Raw genomic sequence first — 22,070 nt, 5'->3', positions numbered from 1 at the left:
TTAGCACCAGCTAAGCATGACTTTGTCCTCTGTATGCAGGTGACCTGGTGTCCAGAGCTATGCATCACCTGCAGCCACTGATCATAAAAAAACACAGTAACAGTACCCCTGTGCACCACAAGAGCGGTCTGACCCACTGGGAGCCCGAAGCCATTTACACTCTCTGCTACTTCATGCACTGCCCTCAGATGGAGTGGGAGAACCCCAATATAGAGCCATCAAAAGTAACACTTCACATTGAACGGTGAGGCCATACAACACTATGTTATTAAATTAACTTACTGAAGATGGAGAATATTGGCCAGAAAATTTAAATATTCTCCCACTATTTTGTCATTTTATGGTCATTTTTGCATAATATTTAAAAAGGCTATTTAAAAAAAAAACTAAAAATGGAATATTAATATGCTATGTTCATGATCACTAACATTGAAATCATCATCTTTAAATCATCTAAACCAAAAACAAAACTAAACAAAAACTCACACATATATTTGGATACAGTATTATCCCCAAGAACAGAACAAATTAATTATTTTTACATTTATTTATTCATTTTTATTGGGTAAAATAACACTTGTTACGAAAAATGACAAAACAGTGGGAGAATGTTTGAATTTTTAAATACAATTATACATTACATCAAAAAGACTTTAAAACCTTTTAGTATACCTAATATAATGTCAGGTAGGATAGGATGAACACCTTCAAGATACAGGACCATAGTAACATTACCCTTGTGCAACAGAAGTGCAGCCTAGACACAATATTCATGTCTGTTTAATCATTTGTATTTATGTGAATAGGTGTACACATTAAAATCAAGTCTTCTCATGGTAGTCTTTAATCACTTTCTTGTTATTTAAAATGCTGCTAAACTCGCTGCTAAACTTTAGGGAAATAACAAGGAAAAATTAATAGGTTAATGTTGTTTTACAAAGTGAGTTGTTGTAAGATGCAAATTAACATACATTGCCAAAAGTATTTGCTTGCCTGCTTTTGCACGCATATGAACTTGAATGACTTCCCATTCTTAATCCATAGAGTTTAATATGATGTTGGCCCACCCTTTACAGCTATAACTGCAACATTCTATACAAGCATGAAATAGTCCAAAATCTCTTGGTATGCTGAAGCATTAAGAGGTATTTTCACTCTTTCACTAACTAAGGGGCCAAGCCCAGCTCCTGAAAAATCAACCCCACAACATAATCCCCCCCTCCACCAAACTTTATACTTGGCACAATGCAGTCAGACAAGTACCGTTCTCCTGGCAACCACCAAAGCCAGACTTGTCCATTGGATTGCCAGATGGAGAAGCATAATTCATCACTCCAAAGAACACATTTCTAGACACTGTTCTTGAGCTAATCTGAAGGCCACATAAAAGTTTGGAGGTCTGTAGTGATTGACTCTGCAGAAACTTGCTGACCTCTGTGCACTATGCACCTCAGCAGTTGTTGACCCAGCTCTGTCATTTTACGTGGCCTACCACTTTGTGGCTGAGTTGCTATCGTTCCCAATCACTTCCACTTTGTTATAATATCACTGACAGTTCACTGTCTAATATTTAGTAGCAAAGAAATTCCATGATGGGACTTGTTGCACAAGTGGAACTTTATCATTGTACCATGCTGGAATTAACTGAGCTCCTGAGAGCGACCCATTCTTTCACAAATGTCTGTAGAAGCAGTCTGCATGCCTAGGTTCTTAGTTTGTGGCCATGGAAGTGATTGGAACACCTAAAATTCAATGATTTGGATGGGTGAATACTTTTGGCAATGAGTTTATGTGGCACAAGCTCAGGGGAAAACACACAACTTTCACTTGACAGAAGGAAAAGTGTCTTCAAATCAGCTATTAGCTTTTACCTACATTTAATTAAAATGCAGAGTTAGTTTTAAAAAATAAACAGGATCATTTTTGTACTTTTTATACTTATGCATATCTGTCAAGGTTCTTGGGTTTCAGCAGTGAGACCTTTCTTTCCAGAGCCTTAAAGGCTTGGACATGTGTAGCTGCTATAAACCAATTGATGTAAAGTGAGAATCTGTTTTCTGCCTCCTCCTGCAGGCCCTTCATGGTACTGCCTCCTCTCATGGAGTGGATCAGAGTGGCTGTGGCCCATGCTGAGCACCGCCGGAGCTTCTCAGTGGACAGCGATGATGTCCGGCAGGCAGCCAGGCTCTTACTGCCCGGAGTGGACTGTGAACCTCGGCAGCTAAAGTATGAAGCAATTTAAAACCCACATAGCTCGTCATAATACGAGTGAATAGAAAATAAACAATGATTTTAGAGCTAATGAAGCCCAAAGCTTCCCAGAATACTTTCTGCTGCGCATATGTATGCTGCTATCTCCACAGGCAGACTGTCTAAGATAATAGGCCATTAAGACAGAAATGCACTCAGCAGTAAATTTGAATTGCTTCTGAAATGTACTCAGTTTATTATCAGTTCTCTGAGCCAATGTACTTTACTGTTCAAAAGTTTGGAACTGCTACTTGAAAAGCTGGTGTTTTTTTTCTTCTAATAATTAAACACATCTATTTAGTTTCAGATAATTTTAGATTCAAGTCAGAAATATTTTGTTGGTTTCCAATAATATAAACAACATACCACAGCAATGTGATAATTAGAGTAGCAATAATTATTGTGATTTACTAATCCAGTGTTTGCTTCAGTAATTACCATTTTGCTCTCAACTTTGTTGAAGTAAATAAAACATGCACTTTTATATTTAGTTCATAATGTTTCAGTTGTACGTTACATAACTATTTGACAACAATATGTTAGTGTACATCGTAAAAAATACGTGAAGCATATTCAGCCCCCCATTTAAAAAAAACAAACAAAACAAACAAAAAAAAAGCAGTGGCTGGCTTTAAATGTACTGATGGAAGCTTGTGCCAGCCTGTGGCCTCCCAGCTTGGTACTTCCCAGTTGGGGGTGACATAGCTAGTCTCTGCGACTGGCAATTAGTAAAACCTGGGGAAAGAAATTGAGCAGAAAATATTCCCTCTATAGGATGTGTTCACTTAGTTTCTCTACAAAATCAACAAAACATTTAATCAGATTTTGGTCATGAATGTACATGGGTGAAGTGTTAAATTTGTTCTTGAACATCTCCCTTAGGACGGATGATTGTTTCTGTGTGTCGCGGAAGCTGGACGCTGCCTCCACTGAGGCAAAGTTCCTGCAGGACCTTGGTTTTCGCATGCTCAACTGTGGCCGCACTGACCTGGTCAAACAGGCCATCAACCTGCTGGGACCAGACGGCATCAACAGCAGGAGTGAACAGGTGAGACAAGAGACATATAGACTATGTTATAAACAGAGAAGCACATACAGATTCAAAGCTCAGAGCTTTTTTTATCCAAACTGGATAAAACAGCAGTTTATTTTCAGCAGCACGAGGCTTGTGCACATACACTGCTCATTAATCACATCACAGCAGGAAGTGGACATGTTTGTCCCATGGCAACCTCAACTCAAAAAGGTTTCTCTCAACACATCATCGCAGCTAAAGCTCTCTCAGATTCTTACAGCATTTTTGTACCTCACCGTGTCAGTGAGATGGGGCTTGCAGGCCACATGTCATCACTCTCTCCATCATTCTGTTAGCTTGGCTGCACTGCTGAACTCTGGCACAGAAATGTATGCCATTCCTAGCCTTTTTCACAGAGGCAGGAATACTGTTGGATTTTCCAGGCCTGTGTTCTTGTGCTTGGTCTCATGGGATCTCTTTTCATACACAGCCTTTCATACTCCCCTTTAAATAAATACCTTAAGGCTTACTACACTTGTAATAAGGTCTTGGCTTGGATATATGGAAGAAAACCTGTAGCTGGTGTGGAAATTTTACATTAGAATTACCTTTTTATTTTAAGATTTATTTAATTAAATCTTTATATATAAAATTAAAAAGTCCCAAGGGGGGCAAAATTGATTCTCCAGTCACATCAGCCCAAATGACACTATCTGACCTTTTATTTATAACAGTGAACTTTCTGTTGTAGTTACATGCTCTTGGAAATCTCTAACTTTAATTTTTTTCAGCAGGTTTACTTATAAAGGCAACATTCAGGGTTGTAATAAAAAAAAGACTATTCAGAAGATGTTTCCTCAACATTTGCTAGCTTTCCAATCTGTTTGCCTACTGGAAACTGGTCTCATGCGTTTACGAAAGCCGCTGTGTCAATAAGCAAGTAAAAAAAACAAAGTAGTTCTTTCAGACATGCTAGCAACATGAGAATGTTGCTTTATTCCTCATATAATATTATATACAATATATAATACTGACATATTGTGTGTGTGTGTGTGTGTGTGAGAGAGAGAGAGAGAGAGAGAGAGAGAGAGAGAGAGAGAGAGAATCTATGTGAGAGAAAGAAAGGGAGAGACTTGACCTGGGCTGGAAGAGTTGTTAGAGGGAAAAACTCAGTTTGTGTGTAATGTGTTTATCACAAATGCAACCATTAATTTAATATTCTAACATTATATATTACATAGTTTTGGGTAAAACCACACTAAATACAACAAATGTTGGACTGCAGCTTGAATAACCAAAGCAATGCTTCATCACTTCCTGTTAGCAGTATGTACTACATAGTCGGGACCCACCAAAGACACAGGTCATTTATACAATAGAAGAACAGGGCACACCTCTGAGTAGAAAGTCACATAACATCCCATAACTCACAAGTGCTGGGCATTGGAAGAGGAACATGAAAAAACAAGATCAAAACACAGCCAAAGCACATGAAGAGAATAAATACAGGGACGCAGAACTAAGAAACAGGGACAGAAGATTACACATAATATAGACATTAGAAAGTTAGCTGTGAGAAAGTAAATAGATATCAAAGAATATAGTGACTTATATCCTATATTTTTCTGTAGTTTTAGTGTTTCTCCTGAGGCCCAGTTACAACATATGTGTGCATTTATGCATCAAATCCATGTTAATTCTGTTTCGCATAATTATTCATATTCTGTGTGTGTGTGTGTGTGTGTGTGTGTGTGTGTGTGTGTGTGTGTGTGTGTGTGTGATGAAAAGGGTATGTCTCCACTCATGTACGCATGTGTGCGGGGAGATGAGGCCATGGTTCAGATGCTGCTGGACGCTGGAGCTGACATTAACAGTGAGGTCAGTGACAATGTACATCCTACTGCAACACATTTCCATCAAAGTCATGCATTGATTGTGTTCCATTTAGTTTCATTTGCTGTCTTGCTGTGCTGTGTTATGTTGTGACAGGAGAAAACCCAGAATGCTCTGCCCTTTACCATACTAAGAAAACCCAGAAAGAGTACACCCTTCAGTTTTTAATTTGTACTTATTTGTGTAGTCATTGCTAGGAAACAGACAATTACAGGAACATCTTTCAGGCTGGAGTGTTTACCTAGAAACTCTATGCTGTAAAACAGCAGGTGATGAAGAATGATGAAGCACTAACACTTCCATACTCATGTATTAGTCATTTTCTAGATGTGCATGACTGACTGGTGTGGCCTGAATAAGTGATGCATTAAGTTGGTAATAGGAGGTAGGATTTTGTCAGCTTTTGTGTAGCAGGTTGCCATCAATGAGAAATAATCTTTGAGAAACAAGGGTTTGTCAATACACCCTTCCACTAAGTTACTGCTGCTTCTGTGCAAAATCAGGGCAAAACTGTTACGTAATGTTTTAACCATAATGACCACTTAGTGTCACAGGGTCACAGGGTTTTTAAAAAATGTGTAAATCTGATCTGAACATATATATATATACAGTATATATATAATTTATGGACTTTTATGTGAGGATGCTTAAGGTATGCCAGCAAAATAACAAATCCTCCTTCGCAAACCTGTGCAGTCAGTCATCTTAGAGTCTTGACAGCTACATTATAATGCATAATTCGATGGATTCTTCCTTCTTATCAAAGTCTAGCACTAAAAGAGACAGATGTCCTCAGTGAGTGCTGGGCTGAGGTTTTTTTGCTGAGTACAGCAGTCATTTGTTTTGCCCCTGGCCAGCACTTTTCCCGTTTGTGTGTGTGTGTGTGTGTGTGTGTGTGTGTACCAGAAATATATTACATTGTGGGGTCCTTCATACACATTCATACTGTGCAAGACTTTCTATCTTCCCCACACAATAAATCATTACAATTTAATATGAACGCATGTTTAAGGTTAACGCAATGTCAGTGTTGGGATTAAGGCGAGGATAAGGTTAGGGTTATGGTGAGTCCTATTTCACGCATAACCCTTATGACTTAGCCCAACCCCTCTGTTTTGCATAGGAGTAAGGATGTCTTCATTATTTTTGGGAAAGAGTGATAAGGCCAAGGGAAGATTTTCAGGAGCATTTCAAATGAAGGGCTATGACTATCTTGTGAATCACTGCCACAAATGTCAGTATTCTTTTACCTTTAAAATCTATGATTGCCATTGTATTTAGATTAATGTGGTTTAATGTACCTTTCATGTACCCCATGAAAAGCATAAAACATCATGAATAGTTTTCCTAGGTCAATTTTCAGTTCCACATTAAAAGGTGGAGCAATTACATTCTAGCACCTGTGGGTAGTGCAGCATTTAAGGTGGAACTGGAAGTTTTGAACAAACATCGTTTTTAAAGCAGATGATGCCCTAAATTGAACTCTGTTGAAGTCCAGACTCTCTTCTCTGAAACACTGCAGACCTGCAGCAGAGCACCACAAAAGTGCAGCTCTTTTCTTTGTTCTGATGATGTATCAGGCTGTTTCATAGGGGAAGAGTTCAACCACTACAGCCTGTAACTCAATCCCAAGACACAAGATAGCACTTGAAAATGAGAGATATGTCACCCCCATTAGGGTGGAGATAAGTTTAAGATTAAGGTGAGGGTTATAGTAGTAGTGATTATACATAGGTTAAGGGTAAGAGTTCATAAAATAATGCATTAAAATCAATGTGTGTGTGTGTGTGCATACGTATGTGCATCTGTATGTGTGTCCTACCTCTCCCAGGTGCCCAACACAGTGCACCAGCACCCCTCAGTGTACCCCGAGACCCGGCAGGCCACGGCACTCACCTTCGCCGTGCTCCACCAACACATCCCTGTGCTACAGGTTAGACCCCTCCCACCTGCCCTGAACGCACAGTGACCACACGCACCTGTCTCAACACCCTACAGCACACTGTATTGTATCTGCATCATTATAAGATTATTATGCTTCTTGCATAATAACTTCTTGTGTGTTCTCTCCTGACACTGTGCCACATGTGTGGGTGTGTAAAGCTCTTCTCAGAGTCTTTGCTTAGCGACCACGCTACACCCCATTTACCATGTTTCTCATTATCAGTCATTTCCAGAGTGTTTTGTGTAGTTGCTGTGGATTCAGCTGCTGATGCTGCTGTGGTTCTCACTCAGCACAAATTGTGTCTGATAAGCAGTTTAGTTTACAGCTTAGATCACGTTGCATTAAGCTGTTGACGTTGGTCAAGTTTGAACTAAATTCTCCGCCCCTCTCTCTCTCTCTCTCTCTCTCTCTCTCTCTCTCTCTCTCTCTCTCTCTCCTTCTCTTGCAATCTCTCACTCTCATTCTCTTTCATCTCCCTTGATCTGTTCCCCTGCCTTCTTTCACTGATTATCATTCATTTCTCTTTCATCTCATCTTTTCTGTTTCTCTGATCTCTTTTCCTCCCATTTCATCTCTCTCTCTCTCTCTCTCTCTCTTTCTCTCTCTCTCAGTTGCTGTTGGATGCTGGTGCGAATGTAGAGGGCTCTCTGCAGGACGGTATGGAGAACTACACAGAGACACCTCTGCAGTTAGCCGCTGCTGCAGGTAAGCTAAGCTAACACTAAGACACACTGCAGCAGAAAGTAGCAACACAAGGCCCCAGGGCTGACGACTCAACTGAAAAAAAAAAGGAGTGCATTGACTTTTCCCAAATCAAATCTGTATATCACCTGTACATCAGTAAAACAGATTATGCCAACTCTGTACTTTCACAATATTTTGATGTTTAATATTTTGTGTCCTGTTTTAATCTGAATCTGTGGAATCTGGTACATTACATTTTTTAGTTTGTAGAGAAATGTGAGTTGACAGAACCATGTGTGTGTGTGTGTAGGGAACTTTGAGCTGGTTAGTCTGTTGCTGGAGAGAGGAGCCGACCCTTTGGTGGGAACTTTGTACCGTAATGGCATCTCCACAGCTGCACATGGACAGATGAACTCCTTCAGCTTGGCCGCAGCACATGGGCACAGGTAACTCTCTTTCTTACACACACACACATACACACACACACACACACATACATTATTTGTATAAAATATATCAGAAATTGTAGCTTGTTTTATTTCCTCTAATTACACCCTAAAGTAATTTTTTGTGTAACTTTAGTTTGAATGTAATAGGCATTAAACAGAATTCTTTATATGGCCCAGAGGCATGCAGCCCATTATGGTTAATGAACAGCTTTTGTATTTTTGGAGTCCAAACACATGAATACTGCATGCAATAAGAGGTAAAGCAGCCTTATGTTCCAACTCATGACATTGTGGTCTCTCAATTCATACCACTCTTACATCTTATTTGAAGGCTCTATGTAGCTTTCCTCTGTGACGTTGGCTTTGTTTGTTTGCAGGTTGTTGGTTTATCCATAGCTTTCTTGTGCACACTGTCCAGTTTATTTTTTCCAAAAAAGTCATCCAGCATTAATGAAACTGATATTGATTTAAGATATACGATATAATTGATACTGATATAAGTCCTTCACTGATAAACAAAATCAAAGGACTGCAGTAACTGGAAATAGCCTCAGGATAGAACTGCAGATGGTTAGAAGGGTCAAATAAGGAAAATGTGTGAACAGCAAAAAAAAAAAAACATGCATTTGCTTTAATAATTTATTAATGTGTTAGCATTGATAACACTTTGAATATATTTTTCCATCCTTGTAAAATTGCCATTTCAATTATACATTTTTTTTCTCATCCCAGCTGATGAATTTCCTCCTTTGTTGATTTCAGGAATGTTTTCCACCAGCTGTTAACACAGTCTGAGAAGGGCAAGGGTGATGTGCTGTCTCTGGAGGAGATCCTGGCTGAGGGCTCAGATGTGGGAGAGAGAAGCTCCCTGCAGATGGAAGCTGCCCGCACAGGGAAAGCCAAACTCAAAGCTCTGAGAGAGGCCATGTACCACAGTTCAGAGCATGGCTATGTGGATATTACGCTGGACATACGCAGCCTAGGTTAGCAACATTATAGTTCACTGCAGTTTATATTTGAGATCATTATTGCGACATTTTTGTACTTCAATCCTCAGACTGCAGATTCATGTCTATCCCCTATGCAAACTAGTTCTTATCCTGAAAGAAAACCTATACGCGCATTTTAGTCATTGTTTACTGATGACAACAACAGTGATATGCATTTACACCATGAAGAGTGATTTTAAAAAAAATCATTAAAATTGCAAAGCCACAAATTGCATGTGTATCAAAATAAATAGTAAATTGCAGAACTCAGTGCAGCTGCTCAGGGAGTATGAAGATCAGTATGCTTTTAAAAATGGATAATATCTGTGTGAATCCTACTGCTTCTGTGGGTTTATTCCAGCTGACTGCCACAAAGTGGATGAAAGCTGCCTCACCATGTTTAGTTCTGTTTCTACACACATCTAACAAGACTCTAGCTGTTTGAGATGTCTAACAGGGCTTTATTTCTGCGGCATAGCCGTGATGTAATTAGGTTCTCATTGATGTAGTGATTTGTAGTTTAGAAATAGTGTTTTGAATTCTATTTTGTAGTGTAGGCCAGTGTATAGACCATACGAAGTTTTCAGACTTTTTTCTTGGTTTAAATTCTACTGTTCAAATTCTGAACATGCTGCAGGCCAGTAAGGAGGCCACTACTGTAGTACAGCCTGTTGGGAATAAACCCATGATACATTTTTAATAGAGCCTTAGATCTGAGATAAGCACTGATCTTTCTTGTGTTTTTCCTCAGTGGGGCCAACAACAATCCATTCTGTTTTGTCCTTTTTCAGCTGAAGGAAATTATAATCTGAAATGAAATCTAGTTATCAATCTGCTTAATGCATTTACACAAGTGGTCTAAAGGACTGTAGAGAATGGAGTGTCATCATCATAGCAAATAAGTAATTTTGTATGGTGGTTCTGGTCAGAATGTCATTGTGTGTGTGTGTGCGTGTGATTCAGGAGTGCCATGGACGCTGCACACCTGGCTAGAGTCTTTGAGGACATGTTTCCTGCAGCACCGGCGGCCACTAATCCAGGGATTGCTGAAGGAGTTCAGCTGCATCGATGAGGAGGAGTACACAGAGGAGCTCATCACACATGGCCTGCCCCTCATGTTCCAGATCCTCAGAGCCAGCAAGGTTCGCCCCAACCTGCACTGCCCACACAAACACACACTCTCGCTCACACACACAAACACACACAGACCCTTCTAGCCCACACAGCACACTCTTCCCACACACAACACGCTTCAGCAGATTTCTTATTACTTGGGACAGTAGGGCAGTCCGAATGCAGAAGATTCTGAGCCAGATCGTAAGGCAGTCAGGCACTAATGATGAAAACATGCATTTTCAGGCTTTTGATTTGTTTACTTCTGCTTATAATCCACCACCAGCATCCACTCTGTCTGGTAGCTTACCCTCTTGCTCAAGGAGTCTGCATCAATATGGGCTTCGCCAAGGGGTGCATTAAGTTTTAATGAAGACGACGCTGTAGTGTCCACGTCGTTGCAGCCCTCAGTGAAGCCAGCAGTAATACATGCATAGAGAACAGCCATGAGTACCCTCTGACTGTCACAATGAGAAATGAGACTCTCTATGTCCTAGTGGTACTTATGTGCACATGCAAATGTGGACTGCAGGACCAAAACTGTGCTATTTGTGTCACAGACATAAAAGCATGAGCAGGGAAAACTATGACATGTTAAATAATCAGAACCTGATAGCAGGGTCCAGGGCCTTCAGGTTTATAGATTTTCTAATGAGCTGTGAGACTAAATACAGGTGTAAGTATTTTGTAATTATTTAAGTCCCTCAGTTCAAAATCTGCACAAATACAAATATTGGTAGGGTATGTAAAATCATTATTGGCAGTGGCATCAACATGACAACTTTAAATTACGTGAATAGTGGAGTGAAATCAGCAATACCTTTGGGGAAACAACAAAAACATATGAGAGCTCAGAGGTGCCCAGGGATAAAACGTTAGTTTATGATGTGTAATAAACACACACTGTACCCACATTTGTACTGAGGACCCAGGTTCAGCGTACACAGGTTCCCAGTACACAGAGCACCTGGCAGAAAGAAGTGTCATCAATGGCAGAAAGAATCTTATCATTGGCAGGTGGCAAGAGAGCCCTCTTGCTGCTTCTAGGAGATAGTCTCAGCAAGGGGTTGGCAGTAAGTGTAGGAGGGGGGCTGTCTTGCATTTTGGGAAGCACATTCGTATGCAGGGGTTTCATCATTGACATGAAACATGTTTCAGTACAAACATCCCCTGATGGTAAACTCATTCAGTCCCAACAGGGTTTTAAAGTGCTGAATGTGCTGGATAGTGGTGTCTTTATCGAGGTACAAGGTAAATATATTGCTTAGGCGTAATCTGATGACACTTAAGCTAAATATATTGGAGCTCAGTTAAACTTCAGCAGAGCAAAACAGCAGAAATAGGGAGTTGAATCACCTCTCCACAGAAGAAAGCCTGCATCATATTCAATGCACCATTTCAGAGCAAAATTATCATAATACATACCGATAATGATTAGAAGAACGCTATGAATATAAATGTACAACGGCTTGAATGTACAGAGGTCAAAGGGACAGTGTGTATGAACCTTGGCAGACATCTTCTTTGTTGAAACCTTACACATATTACAATTAAGAGCCATTTAATAAACAGAATATTTATGTTCTACTACCCCATAAGGTATTTAGTGCTTGGATCCCATTGACTGCTGTCTGCACAGTTGAGGAAATGCGAGCTGATTGTAACAATTCAAATGTTTAAAAGCGATTGAAGAAAGAAGCTCAGCTCATGGAATGAGGCTGTTTTCACTCTTCCTTAATGTTACCTTAGTTCTGATTGGCCAGTAAAACTGAAATGTGTGGGTTGAATGAATAAATGACCACTGCTGCTGTTCCTTTGAATTTCAATCTGTTTCTGTGAATGGCATATTTATCATTTTTAAAATAGGGATGGGATTTCGGAAACTTCTGGGAATCTGAATCAATGAATGAAGGTTTTGTTTCTCAGTTGGATGCACTTCCAGCATTCCATAGTCAAAGTAACTGTAACTGTTCAGAATAAAAGCAGCTGTCTGGGGGACACAAGCTACCCTAAGGCCCGATGCAGTCCTCCAGATGGACTGATGGTTCCTGGTCCTGGTCCTGGTCCAGTGTGTGTGTGCGTAGATTGAATGATGAGTGTTGATTGTAAAGTGTCCTTGGGTTTCTAGAAAGATGCTATATAAGTGTAAATGTAAAGTAAATAAATAACATTGAAAATCTATTATATCAAGTCATGATGACTAAGTTCTTGTCACAAAAAAACTTCTGAAGGTATTGCTCTCGCTCCCAATTTTTCTACTCTTAAACTTGCGGGGGAGATTTGCATATCAATTTCTTGTTTCATGACCTGGCCTGGAGTCTTTTCCAGCAGCCAGTGATCCAGTGGACTTTTTTTAATGGGGAGATTGCTTGGATGCAGCGCTGCATTATGTAACATTGTGAGCTTTGCTTTGACACTGAGTGGATTTTTCTCTCACACAAATGCTCTTCCACCTGTCTCTCTGCCCATTCCTCCTGCCAGCTCTGACTGTGTGTACAGGAGATGAGATGCATGGCAGGCAGCAGACACACATTCACTTCCCTCTGTCCTCCAGTGGAGAAACTCAGAGAAACTCCTCATCAAGCTGACGTTCCAATCACCCTGACCGCCAGCCCAAGCCTCTACAAATCACCTGCTGTCAGAAACACAGGCGCTCTCTCTCCCCCTCCTTTCTCTTCCCCACTCTTTTTTCTCTGTCTTTCTCTTTCCCCCACCCTTTAGTCCTCTCTCCCCTTCTCTCTCCCTTTCCCCTTCCCTCTATCTCGCATAAATTGACTGAACTTGTAGATGTGCTGGTGCGTCTAAGTGTGTGTGTGTGTGTGTGTCAGAATTGATCTATGGCTAAGCCATTGAACCTTATTCTGAGTTCTGCTGCAATGACTTATGGCCTCTGCTCTGTCATACCTTCACTGATGAAGTGTGTCAGGAAGCCGTATCCATGAATAAGAAACATGAATCTCTGTCAGTTCTTTTACATTTTCAGGATAAAAGTATACTACATTTAAAAGAAAAATAGTCCTTTTTCATAAAACTGAATGATCAGAGGCCTTCCCTTTTTGTAGCTGAGTCTAGGTTTTGGGATATAGTTAGAACAATTAAAATTGAATGAGCTTTATATGAGAAACACAAAAGTACATATGATGTCTTTAGTTTGAAGAGTGAAATAGAATTATTGAACCCTCAACATTATTAATGGAGCAACTAAGTCCTTACACCCCATCTCTGGCAAGTTGCACATATAGGTTCCACACACAACAAATTCACCAGTGTTAAATCAGCACTATTAGTGTTAAATTAACACTGTTGGTGTAATAATTTCACACTCTCAGTGTTAACACTGGTGAATTTGCTGTGCAGGATATGAGGTGTTCCTTTGCTTATGGTCACAGCTGACCTTTTCCTCCAGGTTGGAGTTTCCCCTCACCAGAGCTTCCCACATTTCAAGTGTCTGAGTTTTGGAGGGTCTCTGCAGATTGGGGTGCTTGGTCTTTGTTAGTACCAGTAGACAGGTGATAACTCATGTGACAGGGTGTGATTCAAATACAGAAATAGGAATATGTTTCCGAAGCTGGACAGGACCAGGATTGTGATAGAAAGAGAAGGGCTTGTTTACAATTAACTGTGTGAGGTCTGTATTTGGAAAAATCTGGGTCACCTGGGTGAGCTTTTTTCTATGGAGATTATAAAAGCTGCTCCACCTTATAGAGGCAAAGTCAGAGACAGTAGGTCATCAGTTGCCACAGTTTGTTTTGGTTACCCCCTAGTCCTTTATCAGTGGACTCATGACGCTGCCCATAGGACAATGCTGGCTGCATGTTTTTGGTTGGTGGACTATTCTCAGTCCAGCAATGGTACTGCTGTGCTTATTGAAATTAGATACAAGAAGAGTGGTGTGTGTGTGTGTGTGTGTGTGTGCAGGCGTGTTGTGACAGCAGGTGATTTGGCAGCAGTGCATGAGAGAGGCACTTAGGGTGAGAGGAGCCTCATGTTGATGAGGAGCTCCTCACAGCTTCACTGATGAGTCACAGCACAGAGAGAGAGCGTAATTCAGCGGAGGATTTGGTCTACCCATGTTCCACCCACCCGTACAAAAGAGAGCTGCTCCAGAAGGCACTTCATCAATCAAAATAACATTAAATTCCCCTCTCATCTGCATTGCAACTCCCAGCTGAGTTCACACACTCCTGCCCTTGCAGCTCATGTGTTTGCTGCAGAATTTGGAAATCACTTGTGATGTTCACGTTTTTGATGCTTGTTTGTTTGTTTTACTTTTTTTTTTCCAGAATGAGGTGATCAGCCAGCAGTTGGCTGTGATCTTCACTCAGTGCTACGGCCCTTATCCCATTCCTAAACTGACGGAGATCAAGAGGAAACAAACTTCCAGGCTGGGTGTGTAACATGCAACTTATACACAGCAAATTCACCAGTGTTAAATCAACACTATTAGTGTTAACTTAACACTGAGAGTGTTAAATTATTACACTAACATTTCTATGCATTCCGGTGTTTGTACTGAGCTTATTAGGTGCATGATAAAATGTTTTTATACAGTTCGCTGTTGAGTGTTCCACTTAAGCGTCATAGTGTGCAGGCACATTAAAGGATGGATTTGAGAGTATCATCAGTACTAAAATGCTTTCATTTATTCTTTTCACCATTCAATCAAAGCAGAGAGTCATTAATTACATAACTATAAATGATAAAAGGGAAAAGAACATACACTATCAGAAAAAAAAAGGTGAAGTAGAGATACTTTATTAGTCACAAGGTACAAACAGTGTAAATGTACCTTTAAAGGTACAACAGAGAGTCCAGTTGTATTCTGCATTTACATTTACATCATTTAGCAGAGCGACTTACAGAACTGCTTAGTGTTCATATAGAATGTGTATCCTAGTTAGTACAAGTGAGTCCAAACTCCACTTGAGCTCTGACACTGCCAGAACTAGAGCAACTCCAGTGCTGATACCTTCATTTTAGAACATAAGTCCAGGAGTCCTGGAGATGAAATGGGGCATATGAAATAAACACAAATTAAAAATCTACTGTTATAATATATTAAGGTATTAATAATATAATAATATTCCTTAACTAAAGGTACAAAATACCCTTGAGGGTATCACCACAGTGACAGTTTTTCTGACAATGTACAATTACAAACAATCTATTAAATGATTAAGAACAAATACACAATATAAATGATGATTTTCATTCAATTTCAGTTGAAGGCAAACTCTTCATATACATCCGGGACCCCACTGCACCAATTCACAACCCCTAAAGTCCCCATGGCCTCTTCCATTATAATCAGTAGGAGGAGCAGATTTAATGTCTCATTGTCCCACTCTAAAACTCTCAGAGACGGTAGATAATATGTTGCTGCACGTTTTGAGTTAGTCATCCTCTACTCCTTCATCATTGATCATACTACACTGTACGCTGTAGGCTGGAAGTATTTGGTGGGTGGACTGCTCTCAGTCCAACAGTGACACTCATACCAGTACAGTATACACACTATAACACCTCCCCAATGTCAATGTCACTGTAGCACTGAGAATGATCCACACCCCAAATGATACCTGCTCTGTGGTGGACCTATGGTGTCCTGTTGAAGAGCAGGGTGAAAAGGGGCTAGCAAAATATGTACAGCAACAGATGGGCAACTACAATTGTAACTGTAGAACTACAGAGTGCTCCTGTATGGTAAGTGGAGCTTATATGGACATTCATTGTAAGAACAAGAAGGTAATTTTAATGTTTTAGCAGATTGGTATAGGTGCACTTTGTAGAAAACATATGTTTCCAATACAATGGAAATTGAATTTATTTACTGTACTGCAGCCTAATGTCATCCTTCTTGTCTGTAGCCCATCTATCTCTAGCTCAGTCAGCAGTGAAAGGAGGTTGCCTTAGGACCACTGTTGTATAGAAATGATTAAGTGGTGGACTGTTCTCAATACAGTAGTGACATTGACACAGTACTGGGGAGGCAGTGTGTGCGCTGGTGGGAGTGTATCAACTGCAGTAGTTTTGCTGAGGGATTTAAATCCCTCTGTGTCACTGCAGGGTTCAGAGGTGTCTGTCATCCTGCAAACCCATATTCTACCCATATTCTACATGAAAACAATGACCTATAGTCTGTGATTCAACCCATAAAATTTTTACATTTGACGTATCTAATAAAGTGGTCAGTAAGTATACTGATTTCATTTCCCACTTGATATCCTTTAGTTTAAATGAGAACAAATATTAATGATATAAAGCTCCTCTCTTCAGAAGGCTCTGATGCAGTAAAAACTAAGGCACATGCTGCTCTCTCATGTCTTTCTAGATGCACTGCCGCATCGCTCAAGTTTGATGGCAGTACTCTGCCATCTAGTGTTTGGTAGTGCATTTTCACGACTGATTCTTGCTGCATTTTCTGCTCAACTGAAGTCTGTGGGATTGACGGTTTCTGAATCTTCTCCTGTGCTGTGTTTGTTTTAGATCCCCACTTTCTGAACAATAAAGAGATGTCAGATGTAACGTTCCTGGTGGAGGGAAAGCCATTCTATGCTCATAAAGTTCTGCTCTTCACCGCCTCCAACAGGTGAGACACTGCACTGCATTCACAGCTGGAGTTATTCTGCAATTACATGCAGGCAGGTCTGCAATGCTCACTTATCATAATGAGTACATAGTATTTACAGCATAAGTACTTCAAAAGCAACATCAGATTCCAGGATTTATTGTTATTGAAATGGTAATAAATGCTTCTCTCTTTCACTGACAAACTTTTCATTTTTTTTACAGGTTTAAATCTCTGCTAGCGAACAGACCTCCATCAGAAAACACCTGCATTGAAATCAGCAATGTGAAATATAATGTTTTTCTGGTACGTAGGCATATTTCTCCACAGATAAAAATCCCTCCCCTCTGCAGGTAGAAACTGTTGGATGCAATGGCTTTTGTATTTGTAATAAAATGTTGTTCAGTATTTAATAGCAAATATTTTCACAGCTGGTGATGCAGTATCTGTATTTTGGTGGAACAGACTCTCTGCACATCAGGAATACAGAGATTATGGATGTAAGGCCTTTTAGTCCACTCTACTATCAATAACTCAGCATGAGGAACCATTTTCAGTAAAAGATGATACTTGTGAGCTTGTGCCCTGATATGCTCTTTTCTCCCTCAGCTGTTGTCTGCTGCTAAGTTCTTCCAGCTGGAGGCACTACAGAGGCACTGTGAGATCATCTGCTCCAAGAACATTAACACTGAGACATGTGTGGAAATCTACAACCATGCTAAAGTAATATTATCCTTCTGGACTTCAGATATTCTAGTACTTTGCTTTTATAATAATAATAATAATAATACATTTTATTTCATAGGCGCCTTTCTGTCACTCAAGGACACCTTACAAAGAGTACAAAGTAAACAATAAAATAAATAATACCAAAAAACAAGTATACAGCATTGAAAACAAATAAACAATGCAGCTGGGTCATTCAAGTGAAAAGGCACATATTGAACAGGTGGGTTTTGAGTGAAGACTTGAATCGTGAAAGTGAGTTTATGGTGAGCCGGGGGGGAAAGTGTTCCAAAGCTGGGGAGCAGAGCGGCTGAAAGCTTTACTTTCCTCCGCTTTACTCATGGGAGTGAGACGGCAGGGGGAACAGTCAAGTGAATGGAGGAGGAGGATCTGAGGGTGCGAGAGGGAGTTACAAAATGGAAGAGATTGGAATGATATGGTGGAGAAAGATTGTGGACGGCCTTGAATGTTAGCAGAAGGATTTTGTAATCAATGTGCAACTTGACCGGAAGCCAGATGGAGCTGTTGCAAAACATGAGTGATGTGGATGATGGAGGGGGTTCTAGTGATGATACGGGCAGCTGAGTTCTGGACCGGTTGAAGCTTATGGAGAGATTTATTGGTAATACCAAAAAGGAGGGAGTTGCAGTAATCAAGGTGGGCGGTTACAATACTGTGGACAAGGATGGCAGTGGTATGGGGAGTAAATGAGGGGCGGAGACGGTTAATGTTATGGAGATGAATGTAGGCAGATCGGGAAATGTTATTGATATGAGATTGAAAAAAAAGAGTAAAATGTTTGTTAAATACACCCACCTCACAGGTCCTTCTTTTAGATATAGAATTTGACTGCTACACACCTGTTATTAGTCTATCCCTCCCAGTTTTCTGAGCAAAAAAAGGGACCATCATAAGACCACAGCCCACCATTATTAACACAGCTGTGACACTGACATTGTTGTGGTGTGGTAATAGGACCTGGTATAAGTACATCAGATTCAGCAGATCATTTTTTTAGGTGAGGGACAGTGTGGAATGTAGCTGAAAAATAATATAGCTCCAGTCAGAAGCTATAAATCTATAAAGCTGCAAACTGATACCAGAACACTGAAAAGAAATATTGTCAAACCGGAGCATAGCCCAATCAATAATATATTATCTACCTTTCAGTTTCTAGAGGCAGCTGATCTGTCATCCTACATTGAGGGCTACTTCCTGAAGAACATGGTGGTTCTGATTGAGTTGGAGCCATTTAAACAGCTGCTGTATGACACCCCAGTGGACAGTAAGGGCAGGGACCTCCTGCAGGACCTGGAGAAGACTCTGGCCACTCGCATTCACTCCATTCATTTGTCCTCTTCCAAAGGATCCATCGTCTGAGACTGTGACGTAGCTGCTTTGAAGCACCTGAAGGTTGCAGCCTAAAGTATGCACTTCGTCCAGTGCTAGAGCAGTGCAGGCTAAGTGTGCACTCCATCCAGTAGCGTAGCAGTTCTTGCTAAGTGCACTTCATCTAAAAGAGCAGCTGTGTGAGTACTTCGCAAAGGAAGCATTTCAGGAGGAGGTCAACATAAGCGCAGTGCAAAACAGCCATAAAGGAGACAGCGTCATCCTTTCTTTGCCATTGTTTCAGATCTGTTCACAAAGAATAACACCTCTGAGTCAGCAAACTGTAGATACAGTATATTTATAGATGCTGTTGGGTTATGTTACCTAAAGAAGGCTACAAAAACTGAGAGCATTTTGTAGAAACAAAGTGTACATCATTTCCATATGAATAATATTAATGAAATGATATGAAATAAAACTTATCACATCAATACAATTATAGTTTAAAACTTATATATATATATTTTTTGTTTTTTCCCCCTAATAACATTTAATATCCTGCAATATGTACTACAGTCATCTTCTAGGGACTTGTGCCAAACCATGTGTTTATGTTTTATATATATTTTATAATGGATGGTGGATATATGGCCATGGAAATTAACATGGAACAGACAAAAAATTATGGTTGAAATTAACCTTGACAGCTCATTACACTAAATATTACCTTATGCTTTTTCCCTTTTTTGTAAAATTGTAATTTTAGAGATGTTTTATTAAGACAGAGAAAACATTTTATTGGTATGGAAATGATGTACAAATATCTATCAGATAAACTGAACTGATCAATTTTTAGAAGCAAAGCACCTCATGGAAATGGCTCGCTCACACACTCACAGTTTGGAATTGCACCACAGGGGGCGCTGTTTCTCACATACACACACCCATTTGGGGACTGTCCCACAGATGGAGGAGGGGGCGCTATCCAGTGCTTTGCATCAGTGACACCTCCTGTCTTTGTTTCAAAGTAGCCTCAGTTCTATCAACTGCAAAATGACACACGAGAACATAGCAATATTAAATATAGTTTTGACAGCTCATCTGGCTCCGGTAGATTCAGCTATGACCATTAGACACTATACGACAATGGAAAAATAGGTTTTCACCTCAGACAATCTACTGCAGATGTTTTGTGGCATGCCTTGCTCACATGCTTGCTTCCACTCAGCCATATGTTGTGAAAGTGTCACACAAACTGCCTTTATCATCATACACTGTATAGCAGAAAAAGATAAAAATATTATATGGTCATGTAAATATGCAGTGTATATCTCTTATATGGAGAACTGTCTCCGCCTGTAATTATATGTAAATACCAGATCTTCACTAAAGGCCCCACTCACAGTGTATGTACAATAGTGTTCTTTAAATCAGCTAACAGTTGTAAATGTGCATGTAATTATTATTATTTTTTTAATTATTGTTATTTCTGTTGATGATCTTGGGCTCTTTTATGTACACTGAATACATAATGCATTTTCCTGATTTGATTCACACATGAATGACCTACACTGTACATCTAAATCACTTTTTAATCAGTTCACCTGCTGTAAGGTGTGTGTAGATCGCTGAAACTGCCAAAAGTATGGAACACTGGAGCAGATGCACATGAACATAAATAGTAATGATAAGTGATACTTTATTTATGTCCTTAGGGAAACAGAGTCACTGCATCTTAACCCATCCTTTGTAGTGAACACACATGCACACACATCTAAAGTGGCAGCCTTCCTTATCGCCGAGGAGCAGTTAGTTAGGTGCCTTGCTCCATGCCATTAAAGCTGTGGGTGTTAAAGGAGGAGAAAATGCTGTCCCTTCACTGTTCCCAACTCTAGTCCTGGGGATTAAACCAGAAACCATCCTCTGTTCTTTAGGCCAGTGATTATACAGGGTTTGGACAATGAAACTGAAACACCTGTCATTTAAGTGTGGGAGGTTTCATGGCTAATTTGGAGCAGCCTAGTGGCCAATCTTCATCAACTGCACATTTCACCAGTAAGACCATGTGCATCCAATGGTTCAAACATTGTATCCTGAAGGCTGTGCCGTGTATTCATCATTGATTTGATGAACATGAAAGTGAAGTTGAACATCTCCCATGGCCTGCACAGACACCAGATCAAAATATTATTGAGCCACTTTGGGGTGTTTTGGAGGAGCGAGTCAGGAAACGTTTTCCTCCACCAGCATCACGTAGAGACCTGGTCACTATCCTGCAAGAAGAATGGCTTAAAATCCCTCTGACCACTGTGCAGGACTTGTATATGTCATTCCCAAGACGAATTGATGCTGTATTGGCCGCAAAAGGAGGTCCTACACCATACTAATAAATTATTGTGGTCTAAAACCAGGTGTTTCAGTTTCATTGTCCAACCCCTGTAACTATAATAATAATAATAGAAGACGTATTGTAGTTGGAGTCAACTAAAAAGTGCCGGTAGGTTCTGGACCCACCACAATCCTGATCAGGATCAAGTAGTTACAGAATTTGAATGAATGAATGAAATCATAATGTTGATGCAATGTACTTTATTCATTTTCATCTGTGAATCAAGTCAGCTGGATACACTATGCTATTCAGTGTGGGATAATTGTGTGTGTGTGTGTGTGTTAGCAAAAAAAGAGAAAGAATACAATTATCAGCATGGGGTTGAAGAGTTGTGGCTGTAAATGTCTTTGCTCATGATGAGAGTTGATGAGGATGACTGACTCAGTATGTGCCTGCAGTATGTTCTGATGTGTTCTGATGCGTCTCTTATCATGACATTTGTGCAACTATGTGTAAATCCCTCTGTGACTAAATCTGTTTTCTTTATAAAGATTAATACAAAACATTTGCTGGTTTTGGTTTTATTAAACATAAGCATGTTTCAGTATCTGAACTCAGACATTTATTACAGTTCACTTTTATTCAAGCAATGAAGTGTCCTGAATTGCAGTGGTGAAGCTTTCTGTTTGTTAGTTTTTTTGGTTTTTCTTTTTTTCTCCTCCCTTTATGGGAAATGGTGCGTTGTCATAGCTGAATGCACCTTGCCTGCAGTGCTCTCAC

At 40.0% G+C, this 22,070-nt stretch overlaps 1 protein-coding gene across 1 annotated transcript in view; it reads left to right on the top strand.

Moving 5' to 3' along the window:
- Positions 1 to 21,821, top strand: part of btbd11b (BTB (POZ) domain containing 11b) — a 76,792-nt gene extending 54,971 nt beyond the window's left edge. The window contains exons 3-17 of the mRNA XM_066684713.1: positions 40 to 244; positions 2,074 to 2,226; positions 3,133 to 3,298; positions 5,054 to 5,143; positions 6,990 to 7,091; positions 7,715 to 7,808; positions 8,098 to 8,233; positions 8,999 to 9,219; positions 10,189 to 10,367; positions 14,622 to 14,727; positions 16,825 to 16,927; positions 17,131 to 17,212; positions 17,338 to 17,406; positions 17,516 to 17,629; positions 18,803 to 21,821. Of these exons, the coding sequence (XP_066540810.1) occupies positions 40 to 244; positions 2,074 to 2,226; positions 3,133 to 3,298; positions 5,054 to 5,143; positions 6,990 to 7,091; positions 7,715 to 7,808; positions 8,098 to 8,233; positions 8,999 to 9,219; positions 10,189 to 10,367; positions 14,622 to 14,727; positions 16,825 to 16,927; positions 17,131 to 17,212; positions 17,338 to 17,406; positions 17,516 to 17,629; positions 18,803 to 19,012 (2,030 nt within the window). The 3' untranslated portion in view covers positions 19,013 to 21,821. The remainder of the gene's footprint in view (positions 1 to 39; positions 245 to 2,073; positions 2,227 to 3,132; positions 3,299 to 5,053; positions 5,144 to 6,989; positions 7,092 to 7,714; positions 7,809 to 8,097; positions 8,234 to 8,998; positions 9,220 to 10,188; positions 10,368 to 14,621; positions 14,728 to 16,824; positions 16,928 to 17,130; positions 17,213 to 17,337; positions 17,407 to 17,515; positions 17,630 to 18,802) is intronic.
- Positions 21,822 to 22,070: the final 249 nt, after the last annotated feature.

The sequence above is a fragment of the Hoplias malabaricus genome, chromosome 11 (genome assembly GCF_029633855.1).
Source record: "Hoplias malabaricus isolate fHopMal1 chromosome 11, fHopMal1.hap1, whole genome shotgun sequence".
In the NCBI taxonomy this organism is placed as follows: domain Eukaryota; kingdom Metazoa; phylum Chordata; class Actinopteri; order Characiformes; family Erythrinidae; genus Hoplias; species Hoplias malabaricus.
The sequence above is the reverse complement of the archived record's forward strand: the minus strand, read 5'-3'. Positions and strand labels throughout refer to the sequence as shown.